The sequence below is a fragment of the Schistocerca serialis genome, chromosome 11 (assembly GCF_023864345.2).
Source record: "Schistocerca serialis cubense isolate TAMUIC-IGC-003099 chromosome 11, iqSchSeri2.2, whole genome shotgun sequence".
Taxonomy (NCBI): domain Eukaryota; kingdom Metazoa; phylum Arthropoda; class Insecta; order Orthoptera; family Acrididae; genus Schistocerca; species Schistocerca serialis.
The window spans coordinates 121,561,666-121,581,853 of record NC_064648.1 but is presented as its reverse complement, the minus strand read 5'-3'; the positions used below and the strand labels follow the sequence as shown (position 1 = coordinate 121,581,853).

Below are 20,188 nucleotides of genomic sequence, written 5' to 3'. Positions count from 1 at the left end.
CTAGTGACTTTATTGGACGATAAACGATAGCATCATTCGCAAACAACCAAAGACAGCTGCTCAGATTGTCGGCTAAATCATTTATACAGATAAGGAACAGCAGAAGGCCTATAACATTACCTTGGGTAACGCCAGAAATCACTTCTGTTGTGACCCATCTGACAGGAAATCACGAACCTAGTCGGATAACTGAGACGATTTCTACATGCATGCAATTTAATTAAAAGGTACAGTGTCAAAAAGCCGTCTGGAAATCTAGAATACGGAATCGATTTGAAATCCCTTGTGTGAGTAAAGAATTAAATGTGTTTCACAAGAATGATGTTTTCTAAATCAGTGTTGACAGTGTGCCATTTGTCCCATCTCTACCTAACCACTGCTTCCAACATCCCAAAATAACCTCTTTTGGGTACACTTTGTCTGGCTATTGTACAGTGCCTGACAGAAACTGTCAGGATACCCCAGTCTAATGCAGAACTCATCGCGAGAGATGTACAAGCCAGTATAAAAGGAGACAAGGAACTTTGTGTTTTCAGCAGTAGAAAAATAGTAACACCAGGAGAGTTGAGTGACTCCAGATGTGAACCAGTCATTGGATGTCATCTGAGTAACAAATCCATCAGCGATATTTCAACCCTTCTGAAAGTGTTCACGTGAATTGTTGGCCATGTGATTGTGTGGTGGAAGCTTGAAGGAACAATCACAGCTAAAACGAGATCAGGCGGACCGTATGTACTGACAGAGAGATTTGAGGTACCGCTTTGTAAGATGACAAAATGGTAGATATCGAAATAGACAACAGAGGGATAGAGAAACAATTAAAATCGCTCAAAAGAGGAAAGGCCTCTGGACCTAATGGGATACCAGTTCAATTTTACACAGAGTACGCGAAGGAACTTGCCCCCCTTCTTGCAGCGGTGTACCGTAGGTCTCTAGAAGAGCGTAGCGTTCCAAAGGATTGGAAAAGGGCACAGGTCATCCCCGTTTTCAAGAAGGGACGTCGAACAGATGTGCAGAACTATAGACCTATATCTCTAACGTCGATCAGTTGTAGAATTTTGGAACACGTATTGTGTTCGAGTATAATGACTTTTCTGGAGACTAGAAATCTACTCTGTAGGAATCAGCATGGGTTTCGAAAAAGACGGTCATGTGAAACCCAGCTCGCGCTATTCGTCCACGAGACTCAGAGGGCCATAGACACGAGTTCACAGGTAGATGCCGTGTTTCTTGACTTCCGCAAGGCGTTCGATACAGTTCCCCACAGTCGTTTAATGAACAAAGTAAGAGCATATGGACTATCAGACCAATTGTGTGATTGGATTGAGGAGTTCCTAGATAACAGGACGCAGCATGTCATTCTCAATGGAGAGAAGTCTTCCGAAGTAAGAGTGATTTCAGGTGTGCCGCAGGGGAGTGTCGTAGGACCGTTGCTATTCACAATATACATAAATGACCTTGTGGATGACATCGGAAGTTCACTGAGGCTTTTTGCAGATGATGCTGTGGTGTATCGAGAGGTTGTAACAATGGAAAATTGTACTGAAATGCAGGAGGATCTGCAGCGAATTGACGCATGGTGCAGGGAATGGCAATTGAATCTCAATGTAGACAAGTGTAATGTGCTACGAATACACAGAAAGATAGATCCTTTGTCATTTAGCTACAAAATAGCAGGTCAGCAACTGGAAGCAGTTAATACCATAAATTATCTGGGAGTACGCATTAGGAGTGATTTAAAATGGAATGATCATATAATGTTGATCGTCGGTAAAGCAGATGCCAGACTGAGATTCATTGGAAGAATCCTAAGGAAATGCAATCCGAAAACGAAGGAAGTAGGTTACAGTACGCTTGTTCGCCCACTGCTTGAATACTGCTCAGCAGTGTGGGATCCGTACCAGATAGGGTTGATAGAAGAGATAAAGAAGATCCAACGGAGAGCAGCGCGCTTCGTTACAGAATCATTTAGTAATCGCGAAAGCATTACGGAGATGACAGATAAACTCCAGTGGAAGACTCTGCAGGAGAGACGCTCAGTAGCTCGGTACGGGCTTTTGTCAAAGTTTCGAGAACATACCTTCACCGAAGAGTCAAGCAGTATATTACTCCCTCCTACGTATATCTCGCGAAGAGACCATGAGGATAAAATCAGAGAGATTAGAGCCCACACACAGGCGTACCGACAATCCTTCTTTCCACGAACAATACGAGACTGGAGTAGAAGGGAGAACCGATAGAGGTACTCAAGGTACCCTCCGCCACACAGCGTCAGGTGGCTTGCGGAGTGTGGATGTAGATGTAGATGTAGATATTTGCAGATAACAGTGCATTTGACTTTATATTCAGTTTTGCTATTTTGCGTACGAGAAGCGAATGTATCGGCGCTGCAGTGTTTCGGGGGTGGGATCGGTGGGATCCCACGCTGGCTAGCAGAGGCGGTTGCCCATCTGGCGCATCAGAGTCAGTGTGAGCAGGTACCGAGACAGAAATCTCTCTCAATGTCAGCAAAGAGATGGGTAGGTAAAGTACATTTATTCTGGTGCGAAGCGAGTAATTGTTGTTAATAAATATTTGCCTACAAGTGTTGCCTTTCGCCAGTCAGACATTAGGAGAAGTCTACAGGTCATGAATACTATCATTTTAATTTTTATTTACACCTCAAGTTCCGTAGGACCAAGTTGAGCAACAAATCTCCAAGATCGTGGAACGTGTCAGTACATGAAATTACAACACAAAAGTATTAACACATAAAAATAAAATATTTATGAACCCAAATAAAGTAAAGTCCTAAGCTTAAGTAAACGCAGTCAGCAATATAACATAAGAATCAGCTTAATTTTTCAATGAACTCCTCGGCAGAATAGAAGGGGTGATCCAAGAGGTAAATCTTCAGTTTCGATTTGAAAGCGCGTGCGTTACTGCTAAGATTTTTGAATTCTTGTGGTAGCTTATTGAAAATGGATGCAGCAGTATACTGCACACCTTTCTACACAAGAGTTAAGGAAGTCCAATCCAAATGCAGGTTGGATTTCTGCCGAGTGTTAACTGAGTGAAAGCTGCTTATTCTTGGGAATAAGCTGATATTTGTTCACAACAAACGGCAATAAAGAATATATATATATATATATATATATATATATATATATATATATATATATATATATATACCGGGTGATCAAAAGTCGTATAAATTTGAAAACTGAATAAATCACAGAATAATGTAGATGCAGGGGTACAAATTGGCACACATGGTTGGAATGACATGGGGTTTTCTTAGAACCAAAAAAAAAAAAAAAAGTTCACAAAATGTCCTACAGATGCGCGTCGAATGGTGATGATCGTCCCCACAGGATGACTATGTTCTGGTTACATACAGAAGAGCCTTACAATAGTAGAAAGGTTTTAGTAGCCAGTACCAGCTGCATAAAATTATGCGCATTTGTTGAGATAACATCTGCAAGTTGAGATAACATCTGCAATTAGGACCAGGCCATCTGCATCATCGTGTATAGGTCATGTGCTCATGTGTACACACCTGCCAAATCCACATATCAGTGCACTTGCATGTGCACACACACTATATATATACAGGGTGTTTCAAAAAGACCAGTATATTTGAAACGGCAATAAAAACTAAACGAGCAGCGATAGAAATACACCGTTTGTTGCAATATGCTTGGGACAACAGTACATTTTCAGGCAGACAAACTTTCGAAATTACAGTAGTTACAATTTTCAACAACAGATGGCGCTGCGGTCTGGGAAACTCTATAGTACGATATTTTCCACATATCCACCATGCGTAGCAATAATATCGCGTAGTCTCTGAATGAAATTACCCGAAACCTTTGACAACGTGTCTGGCGGAATGGCTTCACATGCAGATGAGATGTACTGCTTCAGCTGTTCAATTGTTTCTGGATTCTGGCGGTACACCTGGTCTTTCAAGTGTCCCCACAGAAAGAAGTCACAGGGGTTCATGTCTGGCGAATAGGGAGGCCAATCCACGCCGCCTCCTGTATGTTTCGGATAGCCCAAAGCAATCACACGATCATCGAAATATTCATTCAGGAAATTAAAGACGTCGGCCTTGCGATGTGGCCGGGCACCATCTTGCATAAACCACAAGGTGTTCGCAGTGTCGTCTAAGGCAGTTTGTACCGCCACAAATTCACGAAGAATGTCCAGATAGCGTGATGCAGTAATCGTTTCGGATCTGAAAAATGGGCCAATGATTCCTTTGGAAGAAATGGCGGCCCAGACCAGTACTTTTTGAGGATGCAGGGACGATGGGACTGCAACATGGGGCTTTTCGGTTCCCCATATGCGCCAGTTCTGTTTATTGACGAAGCCGTCCAGGTAAAAATAAGCTTCGTCAGTAAACCAAATGCTGCCCACATGCATATCGCCATCATCAATCCTGTGCACTATATCGTTAGCGAATGTCTCTCGTGCAGCAATGGTAGCGGCGCTGAGGGGTTGCCGCGTTTGAATTTTGTACGGATAGAGGTGTAAACTCTGGCACACGAGACGATACGTGGACGTTGGCGTCATTTGGACCGCAGCTGCAACACGGCGAACGGAAACCCGAGGCCGCTGTTGGATCACCTGCTGCACTAGCTGCGCATTGCCCTCTGTGCTTGCCGTACGCAGTCGCCCTACCTTTCCAGCACGTTCATCCGTCACGTTCCCAGTCCGTTGAAATTTTTCAAACAGATCCTTTATTGTATCGCTTTTCGGTCCTTTGGTCACATTAAACCTACGTTGAAAACTTCGTCTTGTTGCAACAACACTGTGTTCTAGGCGGTGGAATTCCAACACCAGAAAAATCCTCTGTTCTAAGGAATAAACCATGTTGTCTACAGCACACTTGCACGTTGTGAACAGCACACGCTTACAGCAGAAAGACGACGTACAGAATGGCGCACCCACAGACTGCGTTGTCTTCTATATCTTTCACATCACTTGCAGCGCCATCTGTTGTTGAAAATTGTGACTACTGTAATTTCGAAAGTTTGTCCGCCTGAAAATGTACTGTTGTCCCAAGCATATTGCAACAGACGGTGTATTTCTATCGCTGCTCGTTTAGTTTTTATTGCCGTTTCAAATATACCGGTCATTTTTGAAACACCCTGTATATATATCAGTGCACTTGCATGTGCACACACACACTATATATATATATATATATATATATATATATAGGGTGCTCAAAAAGTCAGTATAAGTTTGAAAACTGAATAAATCGCGGAATAATGTAGATAGAGAGGTACAAATTGACACACATGCTTGGAATGACATGGCGTTTTATTAGAACCAAAAAAATACAGACGTTAAAAAATGTCCGACAGATGGCGCTTCATCTGGACAGAATAGCAGTAATTAGCATAACAAAGTAAGACAAAGCAAAGACGATGTTCTTTACAGGAAATGCTCAATATGTCCACCATCATTCCTCAACAATAGCTGTAGTCGAGGAATAATGTTGTGAACAGCACTGTAAAGCATGTCCGGAGTTATGGTGAGGCATTGGCGTCGGATGTTGTCTTTCAGCATCCCTAGAGATGTCGGTCGATCACGATACACTTGCGACTTCAGGTAACCCCAAAGCCAATAATCGCACGGACTGAGGTCTGGGGACCTGGGAGGCCAAGCATGACGAAAGTGGCGGCTGAGCGCACGATCATCACCAAACGACGCGCGCAAGAGACCTTTCACCCGTCTAGCAATACGTTTGGTTTTTTTTTTTTTTTTTTTTTTTTTTGTAATAAAACCCCATGTCATTCTAAGCATGTGTGTAAATTTTTACCTCTCTACCTACATTAGTCTGTGGTTTATTAAGTTTGCAAATTTATACTGACTTCTTGATCACCCTGTATATATATTGAGAGGCCAATGTCAAAATAGACTAGTGAACAGGGGTCAACAAGAGATTCGCGAACTTACACCACTTAGTCCCCGAACCGCCCGTTTCTGAGCCAAAAATATGGTTTTAGAATAGGAAGAGTTACTCCAAAACATAATACCATGCGACAAAGCGAATGAATATAAGCAAAGTAGCCTAATTTTGGTTCGAACGATCACTTACTTCAGGTACCGTCCGAATAGAAAAAATGGCAGAATTAAGTCTTTGGGCAAGATCCAGAACGTGGACTTTCCACGACAGCTTACTATGTATCTGAACACCTAGAAATCTGAACTGTCCAGTTTCACTAAACATATGCCAATTGTGCAAAATTAAAACGTCGGGTTTTGTTGAATTGTGTGTTCAAAGCTGTAACAAACTGTTACTTACTGTGATTTAGTGTTTGTTTAATTTTGACAAGCCATGAACCTAGGTCATGAACTGCACTATTTGAAATGAGCCCATGTTGCACACAACTTGCTTTACTGCTAATCTAGTGTCACAGCAATATTTTAGAGTTACCCGTAATACTAGAGGGCACATCATTTACATAAATAAGGAACAGGTGTGGCCCCAACACTGATCCCTGAGGCACCCCCCATTTCACTGTACCCCACTGAGACCCCCACATCACAGCCGTTCTCAACACTGTGAATAATGACCTTTTGCTGTGTGTTGTTGAAGTAAAGATGAACCAGTTGTGAGCTACTCCCCGATTTCTGTAATGGTCCACCTTCTGGAGCAATATTTGGTGTTCAACACAAACAGCTTAGTTAAATCAAAAAATATGCCTAGCGTCCGAAACGTGTTGTTTAACTCATCTAGTACCTCACAGAGGAAAGAAAATATAGCATTTTTATTTGTTAAATGACTTCTAAAGCGCTGTACATTTGATAGCAAATTGTGTGGTATAAAATGATCAATGGTCCTTACATACACAGCCTTTTCAATGACTTTAGCAAACACTGATGGCATAGAAATAGGTCATTAACCCTTTCCCCCTTTCCATGAAGCGGCTTTACTGCTGAGTACTTAAATTGTTCAGGAAACTGACCATTTCTTAAGGAAAAATTACAAATATGGTTAACTGCAGGGCTAACGTGTGAAGCACAGTACTTTAATATTCTGCTAGGCATTCCATCAAATTCATGACAGTCTTTAGTCTTCAGTGATTTAATTATTGACTCAATCGCCCTGTATCACAGAGGAGTATTTCAGACACCAATGTCGGAACGGCATTTGCCAAGAGAGTTGTACAATTCCCTGCAGAAACTAAATATTTATTTTATTCACCAGCAATGATCAGAAAATGATTGTTAAATACTATCTTTCAGTAATTTTACAATGTCAGGAAACGTTGATATTAATAAATAAATTAATAACTTTGGCATAACCAAAGATGTACCATTTTACGTGAACCATACTCACACTCATGGAGGTAAGAATAAGGGGAGATTGCGCTACGTATCCCAGCCGTACTACGTTTTGAAGCCATGGGGGCGTGGCTCGCTGCCATGACACTCTGACCAAAACATTGCCAGTGTGCTATAGCGCTGGGTGTATTACAGTCGCTAATTGCACCATATACGCATGTAATGTCATCAGATTGGTTGTTTCAAAGTTTTTGTTTAAAATAAAATCTCGTAAAGGCGAAATTCCCCGTTTCTTCTGATTAAAAATAGTTTTTAATGTAATATTACGAATAGCTAGCCTTCAATGTAAACGATACAATTTTGTTAATTCAGTAATAAACGTGTATCACAAACTAAATAATAGAAACTGAAAACTAAGTTAGCTATACCCTCCCTCCAAAGCCCCATAATTACATCTTGTTTGTAATACGTACTGGGACATTTCAGTTACGTTACACTACTAGGAAACACTGTTCATTACCACCAATATTTACTGAAATACGGTATATAGAATGGCAAATCTACACAGTGTCCTGTTTAGGCCTATACTTTAAGCCAGTTAATGTAGTGTTAGCTTTTAATTTGGTACATGATGGAGACAAAGTGAGTTACTCAACACTTCGATTATCGACGATACGTACGTATTACACTCCTGGAAATTGAAATAAGAACACCGTGAATTCATTGTTCCAGGAAGGGGAAACTTTATTGACACATTCCTGGGGTCAGATACATCACATGATCACACTGACAGAACCACAGGCACATAGACACAGGCAACAGAGCATGCACAATGTCGGCACTAGTACAGAGTATATCCACCTTTCGCAGCTATGCAGGCTGCTATTCTCCCATAGAGACGATCGTAGAGATGCTGGATGTAGTCCTGTGGAACGGCTTGCCATGCCATATCCACCTGGCGCCTCAGTTGGACCAGCGTTCCTGCTGGACGTGCAGACCGCGTGAGACGACCCTTCATCCAGTCCCAAACATGCTCAATGGGGGACAGATCCGGAGATCTTGCTGGCCAGGGTAGTTGACTTACACCTTCTAGAGCACGTTGGGTGGCACGGGATACATGCTGACGTGCATTGTCCTGTTGGAACAGCAAGTTCCCTTGCCGGTCTAGGAATGGTAGAACGATGGGTTCGATGACGGTTTGGATGTACCGTGCACTATTCAGTGTACGGTAAATCAGTGGTGTACGGCCAGTGTAGGAGATCGCTCCCCACACCATGATGCCGGGTGTTGGCCCTGTGTGCCTCGGTCGTATGCAGTCCTGATTGTGGCGCTCACCTGCACGGCGCCAAACACGCATACGACCATCATTGGCACCAAGGCAGAAGCGACTCTCATCGCTGAAGACGACATGTCTCCATTCGTCCCTCCATTCACGCCTGTCGCGACACCACTGGAGGCGGGCTGCACGATGTTGGGGCATGAGCGGAAGACGGCCTAACGGTGTGCGGGACCATAGCCCAGCTTCATGGAGACGGTTGCGAATGGTCCTCGCCGATACCCCAGGAGCAACAGTGTCCCTAATTTGCTGGGAAGTGGCGGTGCGGTCCCCTACGGCACTGCGTAGGATCCTACGGTCTTGGCGTGCATCCGTGCGTCGCTGCGGTCCGGTCCCAGGTCGACGGGCACGTGCACCTTCCGCCGACCACTGGCGACAACATCGATGTACTGTGGAGACCTCACGCCACACGTGTTGAGCAATTCGGCGGTACGTCCACCCGGCCTCCCGCAAGCCCACTATACGCCCTCGCTCAAAGTCCGTCAACTGCACATACGGTTCACGTCCACGCTGTCGCGGCATGCTACCAGTGTTAAAGACTGCGATGGAGCTCCGTATGCCACGGCAAACTGGCTGACACTGACGGCGGCGGTGCACAAATGCTGCGCAGCTAGCGCCATTCGACGGCCAACACCGCGGTTCCTGGTGTGTCCGCTGTGCCGTGCGTGTGATCATTGCTTGTACAGCCCTCTCGCAGTGTCCGGAGCAAGTATGGTGGGTCTGACACACCGGTGTCAATGTGTTCTTTTTTCCATTTCCAGGAGTGTATACTGAAACGTGGACTTGAAGACTAAGAATTTGATTCTTTGAATTAACATACCTTTTGCAAATGTTTTGGGTGTGTAGGGAAAACTGATGGTACAGCATTTTCTCGGAGCCTTACTGTTGAAAGGGAAGTTCGGTCTATGTCCTCTTCTCGGAAATGCTGAGAACATACAGAGCTCCATTTAGACGCACGCCAATTCTTCCTCCTCACGGCATTCTCCCACAGAGCTTTCCGACTTGCATTTTTAAGAAATCTAAAATCATACAGGAGAAAAACACGCTATAGTACAAGTACCGATGTAGCACACGTTCATTCACAATGAAGTTGTAAAATCACACTTAACGAGACAACTTACACATGAAATGTTATTCCCTTCGATTTCGCATCACAATCAGAACGATTCGTACATCCGAACACCACACAAGTCACCATAATAGCGCAAAATCCTTCCAAAAGCGAGCGAGAAGCCAATGCACACAAGCTTACAGCAGCAATGTTTTGGTCGGATTGAGATGGCTACCCTCGGCTTCACATAGCTTCACAGCTGTGACGTCACGGCGTCTCCCTCTGTTCTTACCTCTATGCTCACACTCAAGTTACAGACAGGGCGGCATCGTCGGTAGTCATCGATAGTATGCGTTTCGACCGAGTCACGATCAGTTCATCACATCTGCCAGTTCTCGAGTACACTGAGGTGGATCGCTGTGGATTAATCCGTTTAAACGATCTTCATCAAACCGTGAAGATCTTCCTGAATGTGGAGAGTCAGTAATGCCAAAACGGCCTTCCATAAAACGAGAAAACCATTTTCTTGGCATGCTCTGTCCAATGGCATTATCCCCATACATGGCGCAAAAGTAAGTTACTGCCCTCACTGCTGTCTCTCATCTCCTGAACTCAAACAGAGTGTTCTGATTTCTCCACTCGGAACTCCATTTTCTAGCGGCCACTGCTCTTTTCACAATATCCAAATGGCAAAATGATAATATGTAAACTCAGATAGCAATAGTGAACTGCAAATAAAATGTGACAGTATAAACCGATAGCTATCGGAATACCAACATGCAAAACAAAAATGCTATGAACTTACGCACCAACCTAATATTATCATTATTATTAATTATGGGTGTGCCAATATTATTATTGTGATTGTTGTGTAATATTTTTGTGTGTGTGTGTGTGTGTGTTATTCTTGGCTATATGTAAGAGAGAGCATTAAAGCCCTAATCTGGTCAGGCAAAATAAACAAGAAATAAATAACTGTAGACGCTATATGAGCTGTGAGTATGTAAACATTAATGCAATCCATGTCTTCCCTAACAGCGGCAGTCTACAGTAAATAACTGTAAACGCTATAGGAGCTGTGAGTATGTAAACATTAATGCAATCCACGTCTTCCCTAACAGCGGCAATCCATGCCTTCCCTAACGGGGCCATGCTTAGTGGAAGGAAGGTAGGGGCTACCATAATGAATGAAAAGATGGTAATTAACACCACAAGAGGTTCCCCACAAGGAGGAATTCTGTCCCCTTTATTGTGGAATCTAGTGGTAAACGAACTCATTGAGGAACTAAATTCCAGACAATACTTCTGCCAAGGCTGCGCAAATGACCTTGTCATAGTAATACTTGGCAAATTTACCGACACATTTAGCAATATGGCACAAAGAGGATTGGATATTGTGTAAGGCTAGTGCGTTAAACAGGATCTGACGGTTAATCCTAAGAAGGCTGATGTGGTGCCATTCATGAAGGGGCATATCCAACACTGAAGTTGAAATCTAAAGCTGTTCGATGAAACTCTACCTGTGAAGGGGATAGTGAAATATATAGGGGTAACCTTAGATGAGAAATTAACACGGACACCTCACATTAAGAGCATCTGCTTCAAGGCGAAAAGTGCTCTAGTGAGTACCAAAAGGGCTTGTGGTGAAAACTGGGTCCTAAGCTCCAGAGGTATGCACTGGATATACACCACAGTGGTTAGACATAGGATTTCCTATGGGGCTGTAGTGTGGTGGAAGAAGGTAGAATAGCGGGTTGCAGCTAAGGAGCTTGCTACGGTGCAATGACTAGCGTGCTCAGCCATAAGGGGCGGAATTAGCAGCACACCAACCACTGGGATGGAAGCCATGCTGGACATGCCTACACTACACCTTTGGGTCAAGATGGAGGCAGCAGCTGGGGCACACAGACTTAAAACTGGCAGTATTTTCCAGCATGATAACTGCCTATGTCACACGGCCGAAATCCTGGTGCAGTGGTTGGAAGATCATGATAGTGAACTCACGTTGACCTCTTGGGCACCAAATTCGCCTGATCTGAACTCACTGGAACACATTCTGGACAGTACCGGGCACCACCTCTGGGCCCCAAACTGCTAGTGTAGTTTACTGGACTAGCGTGACGTGTGCATAGACATTTGGTGCCACATACCGTCAGAAACCTACAGAGGACTTAACGAAACTTTGCCACACAGAATCGCTCTGTATTGTGTTCAGAAGGTCGACCATACCCTATTAGGCACGTGGTGATACTGTGCTGGCTCAGCACAGTGGGTCATTATATACAACCTGGAAGCAGGGCCACTTACTGTGATGGTGTGCTCAGTACCAGTTGGGGCAGTAGTGAGACAAGAATGTTTCTAACTTTTGTTTCATCTTCAGGTGCGGAGCCAGTGCAGGAGGTGGTGTACGAGTGGCGGCGTGCGCCCTCGTGCCCTTCTCAGCCACAGCCCCAGGGGCAGCGCCAGCTATATCTGGGGACAGGGGGCTACTACCCCCAAGGGGGCACACCTCCCCTCTCTCCGCGGGCTGTGCCCCTCGAGGCAGTCAACGTCGAGGTGAGTAGTGACTACTGTAACCAGTGCCAGAATCTCGCCATTTTCCTGCCACTGTACTGCTGTCTCTCTCTATCTCTCTCTGTCTCTCTCTCTCTCTGTCTCTCTCTCTCTTTCTCCCCCCCCCCTCTCCCTCTCCCTCTCCCCGCCCTCTCTCTCTCTCTTTCTCTCTGTTCCCCACCCCACCATCTCCCCCCCACATTCTAATTCTGACATCCCCTCTCTCCATCCTACTTCCCATTAAAAATATTTGCAGTAATAAAAGTCCGTACACTGATAGTGGACGAATGTTCTTTTCATGTAAGGAACACCCTGTTCTATCGGCTTAGTCCCCTTTCAGGACAATGTAGTTTGTTAAATGCTTTTCTAGTGATTACATCCCACCTCTGAATAGCAAATCTTGGAAATCTTAGAAAACATCTGTCTACTGCTTCCATAACCTCTACATTAACCAACTCAAAAGCTTTTTAGACATCAGACTAGATGATGCTCCATGGTCTCCAATCTGGTGAATATGGTAAATGTTGTAACATTCTGTGTTTCAAATACCTCAATATTACCCACTGACTAAACAGGTGCATTGTCTTGATGAAACCCGGTTCTTTTTGTTCATTGCCCACGCCTCTTCCCAAATAGTTCCTCAACTAGTTGATGCCAAAGATGTGCAAAGCATGCATGAATTATTTTGTCCTTTACAATGTAATCGATAAACCAGTAATGGGAATCACTTTCACTTGCCAAGGGACGCTGTCAACGAACTTTGTGGCAGGTGAAATCGCCTTCCCCTTTTTTCAGGGAAGATCAACCGACTTCATTAAAAAAAAAAAAAAAAAAGCCAAATAAAGGACAGAGAAACGCATTCACATTTCCTCCTGTTTTTTCAATGAGTGTGTCAATCAGAGTTTGTTGTGGAATTAACAGATGTTCAAAGATGTTTACCTAGTTTGTCCATTAACTGTTATCTATGAACTAAACATATGTCACTTAGAAATGTCACAAAACCCGTTTACCAGGAAACGGTGAGATTTGTCGACCTGGCAGTCAAAGACTTTTTAAAAAAAGATCTTACTGGCACATCAAAACTGTTTCCAAAACGAGTTCCAGTGTGGGAGCTTGCCCTTACTGAGTGAGCTATCCAGACACATATGATGCCACACCCCACAGCTTCACTTCTGCTATCACTCGTCTCTCATATTCCAAATACCACAGAGGTTCTCCTGCACACTTTGACGGACTAGTGTTGTGCCAGAAAGGATATTGCTGTGAAATGTCTTAACCGCAACATATGAGATTGTTTCCAAACCTTTCACTCTGCAGGGGAGTGTGCTGTGTTTTGAAACTTCCTCGCAGATTGAAAGGAGGTTGTTCTCAGATCAGGATTTATGTCAGAATATAAACCTCTTTAAAGTCACTGCATTAGATCAGATGATTTTCACGGTGAGAAAATTCAATCTCCCATGTGTGATCCTTGAAGATCTGAAAAACACTCACTTATGGCTCTCTGTAAAGTTTTTCAAGCCACAAGTTTCTTCTGATAATGGAATGTCTACATTTACATCAATGCTCTGCAAACCACAGTGAGGTGCATGGCAGAGGGCAGTATGTGGAAGTCAGAGAGTGTCAAATCTCTTCAATGTGGAGGGGGAAAGGACATTCCAATAACTCATACTTCAGACATACAGTTTTTCCATCACCAAAGCACCTTTGCAGAGCACAACGTTGGTGGATTGACAGTCATGGCAGAAAATTTACAGACCTGCACTGTGACCATCTGTTGGCAATACGTCATCATTTAAAAACAGTGCAGGAGAAGTCGGTGTAATTTGTTGTGCATGGTCACTGTATGTTATGCAGCTTTAACGATTAACCTGAAACCAAATTTGTGTTCTTGCAGACATAATGTTTCTTATCACATAACTCCACATTAGCTAACAAAAATGAAGTAAAGTGGTCTCTATTTCATATGATAAGTAGATGCAATACTATTCAGCAGTTGTAACGATGCCTTTGATTACATTTGTCAGAATGAACATGAAACATGATGAATACGTATACCCGTTTAGATGAGTCTTGAAATGACTGAATATTTTTACTCCAGTCATGATATTCATTAGCATAAATGAAAGACTGTAGAAAATGTAAATGAAGACAATAATCTAATGAACTGTAAATATTAATTTGCAGGACCTTTGCATAGTCGACACAGATCTTGCTGCTACATTCCAGGCAAACTATCTGACCACATTTGGTGCACTTATACACTTTTACATTCTGTCTTATGGTATGCCTCTAATAAGTTGTCATCAAATAAGTTCTCCCATATTTGAGATTTACTAGGCATTTGAGCCAAAATTTCATTTCTCCTTTTAGTCCAGGCATTCCTCCTTCCAATAAGTTGTGTCTGGGTCTTTTCCTTGCTCTAACAGGCTCTGAACATTCCCATTTGAAATTACCATTGCCATAAGAGTACTGTATTTGCCGTGAGGTATTACCTGTTGCCCAGGTCACAACAGGCTCTTCCAATAGAAACTTTTATGCACTAATATTACTCTCTGTATCACGGTGACTATCAGGTACCACAGAATCAGCATCAAAATCATCCAATTTCTCTCTTTACCTACATCATGTACTTTGTGTTGGACCCAAGCTTCAAAATTTGAATCAACTGCAGGCATCTTATTCCACTTAGAAAGTCGCCCCAAGCTATAGTTAATAAATAATGTAAGTTCGTGTGTATATGGTTCAAATGGCTCTGAGCACTATGGGACGTAACATCTGAGGTCATCAGTCCCCTAGAACTTAGAACTACTTAAACCTACCTAACCTAAGGACATCACACACATCCATGCCCCAGGCAGGATTCGAACCTGCGACTGTAGCGGTCGTGCAGTTCCAGACTGAAGCGCCTAGACCCGCAAGGTCCACACCGCCCGGCTCGTGTATATAATTCAATGCTATAAAATAAGAAAATCCAAAAAAGCAATTGAAAGCAGTATATGTAGTAATGAGAAATATCATTACATAATGCGAAACAAGCGGTCAGATAGGCACCCAATTTTGTGCTCACTTCAAAATAATATACTTTATCACTAGACTGGCAAAATCCAGCTGATTGTTGAATGTTCTTTTACATGTGGCAAGTATTAAAACGAGGATACTGAAAACTGGAGCCCATGATTTTTTGCAGTGCTGCTGTATTCGATGTTTAAAATGGATGACAGGGCTGAGAGTCCGCTCATCTCAGAAGTTTCTTTTACATCCACATCATGAGCCCCCATGTTCCTGGCTCCCATCACAGATGCAGTAGCCCCACAAGAGTACTTTCCCTCTATGCTACAGATGGTGCACCCTGCAAGGACTCCCGAGTCCAGCCAAGGTGCGAGTGGGACTCCGACACCGAGGGCAGCGACGCCATCGCCGACGCCGCTGGAACACCAGCACCACCACCGCCACCAGCACCACCAGAGGAGGCCACCTGGTGGGCTGCAGAGGATGAAGGACGCCATTGTCATGGATTCCCCCGTTGATGGCTCGTGAGTGGACCGCTCTGTCTGTCTGTTACTGTCCTCCACCTTATGTTTTAATATTGTGCTAATCTCATCCCCTCTATGTACACTACCACAGCTATTGTCCCCTACAATCCATTGAGTGAGCAGTGACACCTGAATAAACCTCATGTCAAATTGCACCTGTCTGAGGGGTGTTGCCTAAAGATTATTGGATTGAAGAGTTCCTAGATAACAGAATGCAGCACGTCATTCTCAATGGAGAGAAGTCTTACGAAGTAAGAGTGATTTCAGGTGTGCCGCAGGGGACTGTTGTAGGACCATTGCTATTCACAATATACATAAATGACCTTGTGGATGACATCAGAAGTTCACTGAGGCTTTTTGCGGATGATGCTGTGGTATATCGAGAGGTTGTAACAATGGAAAATTGTACTGAAATGCAAGAGGATCTGCATCGAATTGATGCATGGTGCAGGGAATGGCAATTGAATCTCAATGTAGACAAGTGTAAATTATCTGGGAGTACGCATTAGGAGTGATTTAAAATGGAATGATCATATAAAGTTGATCGTCGGTATAGCAGATGCCAGACTGAGATTCATTGGAAGAATCCTAAGGAAATGCAGTCCGAAAACAAAGGAAGTAGGTTACAGTACGCTTGTACACCCACTGCTTGAATACTGCTCAGCAGTGTGGTATCCGTACCACATAGGGTTGATAGAAGAGATAGAGAAGATCCAATGGATACCAGCATTGTTACAGGATCATTTAGTAATCGCGAAAGCGTTACGGAGATGATAGATAAACTCCAGTGGAAGACTCTGCAGGAGAGACGCTCAGTAGCTCGGTACGGGCTTTTGTTGAAGTTTCGAGAACATACCTTCACTGAGGAGTCAAGCAGTATATTGCTCCCTCCTACGTATATCTCGCGAAGAGACCGTGAGGATAAAATCAGAGAGATTAGAGTCCACACACAGGCATACCAACAATCCTTCTTTCCACGAACAATACGAGACTGGAATAGAAGGGAGAACCGAAAGAGGTACTCAAGGTACCCTCCGCCACACACAGTCAGGTGGCTTGCAGATTATGGATGTAGATGTAGATCCCCCTCCTTTCTTTCTCACCTAATGACAATGTGGCTTCCATGGCTGCAATACCAAATAAAATACTTTGCATTGGTTCCAGTCTGGTTGTTTTCAAACAGAATTGGCTCTCCAGTGATGCCCATTTGTTTTTGTTTTATTTACTTAGTGTGATAAAGCTATCTGGTTCCCTGTGTATCCGTTGCCTGTGAGGTAAATGCCTATATGTGTGTTGTCTGTACTTATCTGTTTGTATTTTTTGTACATCTGTCTGCGTGTTTTTGGTTCATGTATGTTTCTGTTTTTTTCTGTACGTATTTGTTTGTGGATTTTCTGTACATTTGTGTTTTCATGTTTTGTGTATGTGTCTGTGTGTTTTGTGTATGCGTATGTTTCTGTGTTTTCCATACATGTCTATTTGTATGTCTGTGTTTCTTTTTCTGAACACACCTGTTTGTTTTTTCTGTACATGTATAATTCTGGGCTTCCAGTACATGTCTGATTTTGTGTTTCCTGCACAGGTCTATTTCTGTGCTTGCTTGTTTCTGTGCTTTTACATGTGTCTGTTTTATGTACACATCTGTTTATGAGTTTTCTGTGTATGTATTACTCTGTTTTCTATCCATGTCTGTTGGCATACTTTTTGTATATGTATGTGTGCTTTCTGTATGTATCTGTTTGAATGTTTTTCTGTACATGAGCATTTCTGTGGTTTTCTGTGCATACATGACCGTTTGTTTTCGGTCCATATGTGTTTTTATGTGATCCTATACATCGGAATTTGTGTTTTCTGTACATTGCTTTTGTGTGTTTTCTGTAAGTTACTTGCTTCCCCCCACCCTTCCTCTCTCTCTCTCTCTCTCTCTCTCTCTCTCTCTCTCTCTCTCTCTCTCTCTCTCTCTGTGTGTGTGTGTGTGTGTGTGTGTGTGTGTGTGTGTGTGTGTGTGTGTGTGTGTTTGTCTGAGTGCATACAAGCAGTATAAAAGAAATATATGCAGAGAGGAACTTTAACAAGCACTTTCTTCTTCTTCTCCAGGAATGTCTGATGACCAATCTGAAAATATCTCTACAGTATTTTATTGGACTGCAAGATCAGCAGAGTGAGGAAAGTTTGGAAACATTGTAACATTGCACCAAGGATGGTCACCGTGGCAGCAAGACATGGTGTCTGTCTTTTTACAACGTGTACTCATTTTTATTCTTTAGAAATGTAATGTAAGACAGGTGCTTTCTAGCTGGAAAAAGGAAACGTTTCTGCTCAGGATTCACTTTCTGATGTCCTCTGATTAGTGTAGAACCTTGCACCTAATACTGTATAAACATTTCTGATAGTGCATCGGTAACTTACTGTGTGCATACATTCTGTGAATTAGTGACTGATACGAGGGAAACAGTATTGGTTCTAAGAACACACAGTATATTAAGTTCTTCCTGATGCTGTGATTTTGAGTTCCACTTGGCTTTAACACTATCAGCTTTAAATGGGTACTTGAAATATGTACAATAATGTCACTGCAAATGAAAAATTATGATGAGTAGTAGGCCAGAAGGAGTTTCCTAAGGCCTGTTGCTGTATTTCTGTATTAGGTGGTTCATAGTATTTTTATCTTTTGTATTGCTCTTTACATATGCTGTTGTGCACTGTCAGACTTTTTTTTATTAGTTTTTGGCTATGAAATGAGTGCCATATATGGCATACTTTGTCCTATACCAAAAGACAAGAATGTTTTAGCTGCAGCTTGCAGTATGTAGAAAATGTTTGTGATGAGTAGGATGATATATTAATTCTGAAATGATCTGTAGTGTACAAAGAGAAACCTAATCTGATATTCAATGCAGTATGAAAACCCTGTCCATCTATTTTGGAAATGAACTACCACAAGCTATTTAACTATACATGTTCATTTCATGTGTCACTGTACTTAATTATGGGGACCATAACATTGAAAAACTTTTTGGGATACAAAAGAGGTTGTGTGGTGCCCTCAAATAGTCTTTTTTCTAATACAACGAGAAACATATGGAGCAAATTAATATAATGTCTGTACACTATGTGTCTGTATAAACGCCTAAGCGCATATGTTGTCGCAAGATGACGACTTCTTCTGAACGTTTGGCCTTATAATCTTGGACCAAGATACCAGATCATTATTTCAAATATTTACAAACAGTATTTTAAATTTTATGTGTACTCTAGCAGTATTATGTGCACAAATTAGTTATTTACAACTAAATGTTTACTCTTGTAGGGAAACATAGATAGCTGTTAAAAATTGTTAAAGTTCTTCTCTTGTTGTTACATTTGTGTATAAAGACTTTTCAGTCACTCTACCCTTGCTTGTGAATTTGCAAGACTTGGTAGTTTTATGGTGAACAACAGTTTACATTCTTAAACATCAGTGAACTGTAAGTTTGTACTAATTTTGCCCTGGGAAAATTCTATTTTTCCATTTCCTTCTTAATACTGGTATTCTTTCAATGGAGGGCTCTGAATTTATTTCTCTCCATGAGGAGCAACAGCCAGCAAAATGCAGTCAGAAAGTTGTATGTTTTAGATATTTACATGTCTAGAAGTAGAATGTTTTACTAAATAATTTGATATGTGAGCCATTTTGGCAAATAAGCTGAGACTGCATTACTTCACTGATATAATATTGTAAAAACTTTTTAGTCATTGTAATTTTTTATTTTAATTTAAGGGTCTAAATGTAAGTTCAGACCTATTTTGTCAGTAAATCAAAATATCAGGACCCACAGAGTTCATTTAGGTAAAAATGTCAGGTACTGCAATCAATCAGCTTTTACCAAATGCAACATCTAGTGCAATGAAGTATCTAGTCCAGTTAAATCATGAACACATAATAAATGTGAGTAAGTCTTCTTATCCACATGATGTAAAAACCCTGAATGTTCTGTATATTTAGTTATTGTAAGTTTTACCTTAAATTTAATGAGCAGATCTAGTGTATCTTACAAGGAATTATATGATAAATATTGTTTTGTAAGTCAAACTTTGTGGACTCAAATGTTTGGATTAAGTAGATTTTGATGACCGATAAGATGTAGTGACAAAAACCAAAAATATTATGTCAAATACTAAATTTTATTTTAGCAATATTTTATATCCAATGAAAAAAATATAATCTCATTTTTAATTATACTTTATTTTCACATACTTTGACAATGCTTATGTGATGTCAACCACTTTATAGTTAAAGAAGCATATGGCATCTGTTATAGACTTCATGCAACCGTTTATTTGTGGAAATTCACCATGATACTGTCAAATGGATTTCACATTTCCAGCTTCAATTGTAAAATATTAACTGCATGTATCCTCTTTTTCTGTGCACTTTATTGATTCGATATTTCA

The 20,188-nt window shown here is 42.1% G+C and overlaps 1 protein-coding gene across 1 annotated transcript in view; it reads left to right on the top strand.

Moving 5' to 3' along the window:
* LOC126426523 (pleckstrin homology domain-containing family G member 5) overlaps positions 1 to 20,188 on the top strand; it is a 556,069-nt gene that overhangs the window by 452,779 nt on the left and 83,102 nt on the right. The window contains exon 19 of the mRNA XM_050088427.1: positions 11,933 to 12,224. Coding sequence (XP_049944384.1) covers positions 11,933 to 12,224 — 292 coding nt within the window. The remainder of the gene's footprint in view (positions 1 to 11,932; positions 12,225 to 20,188) is intronic.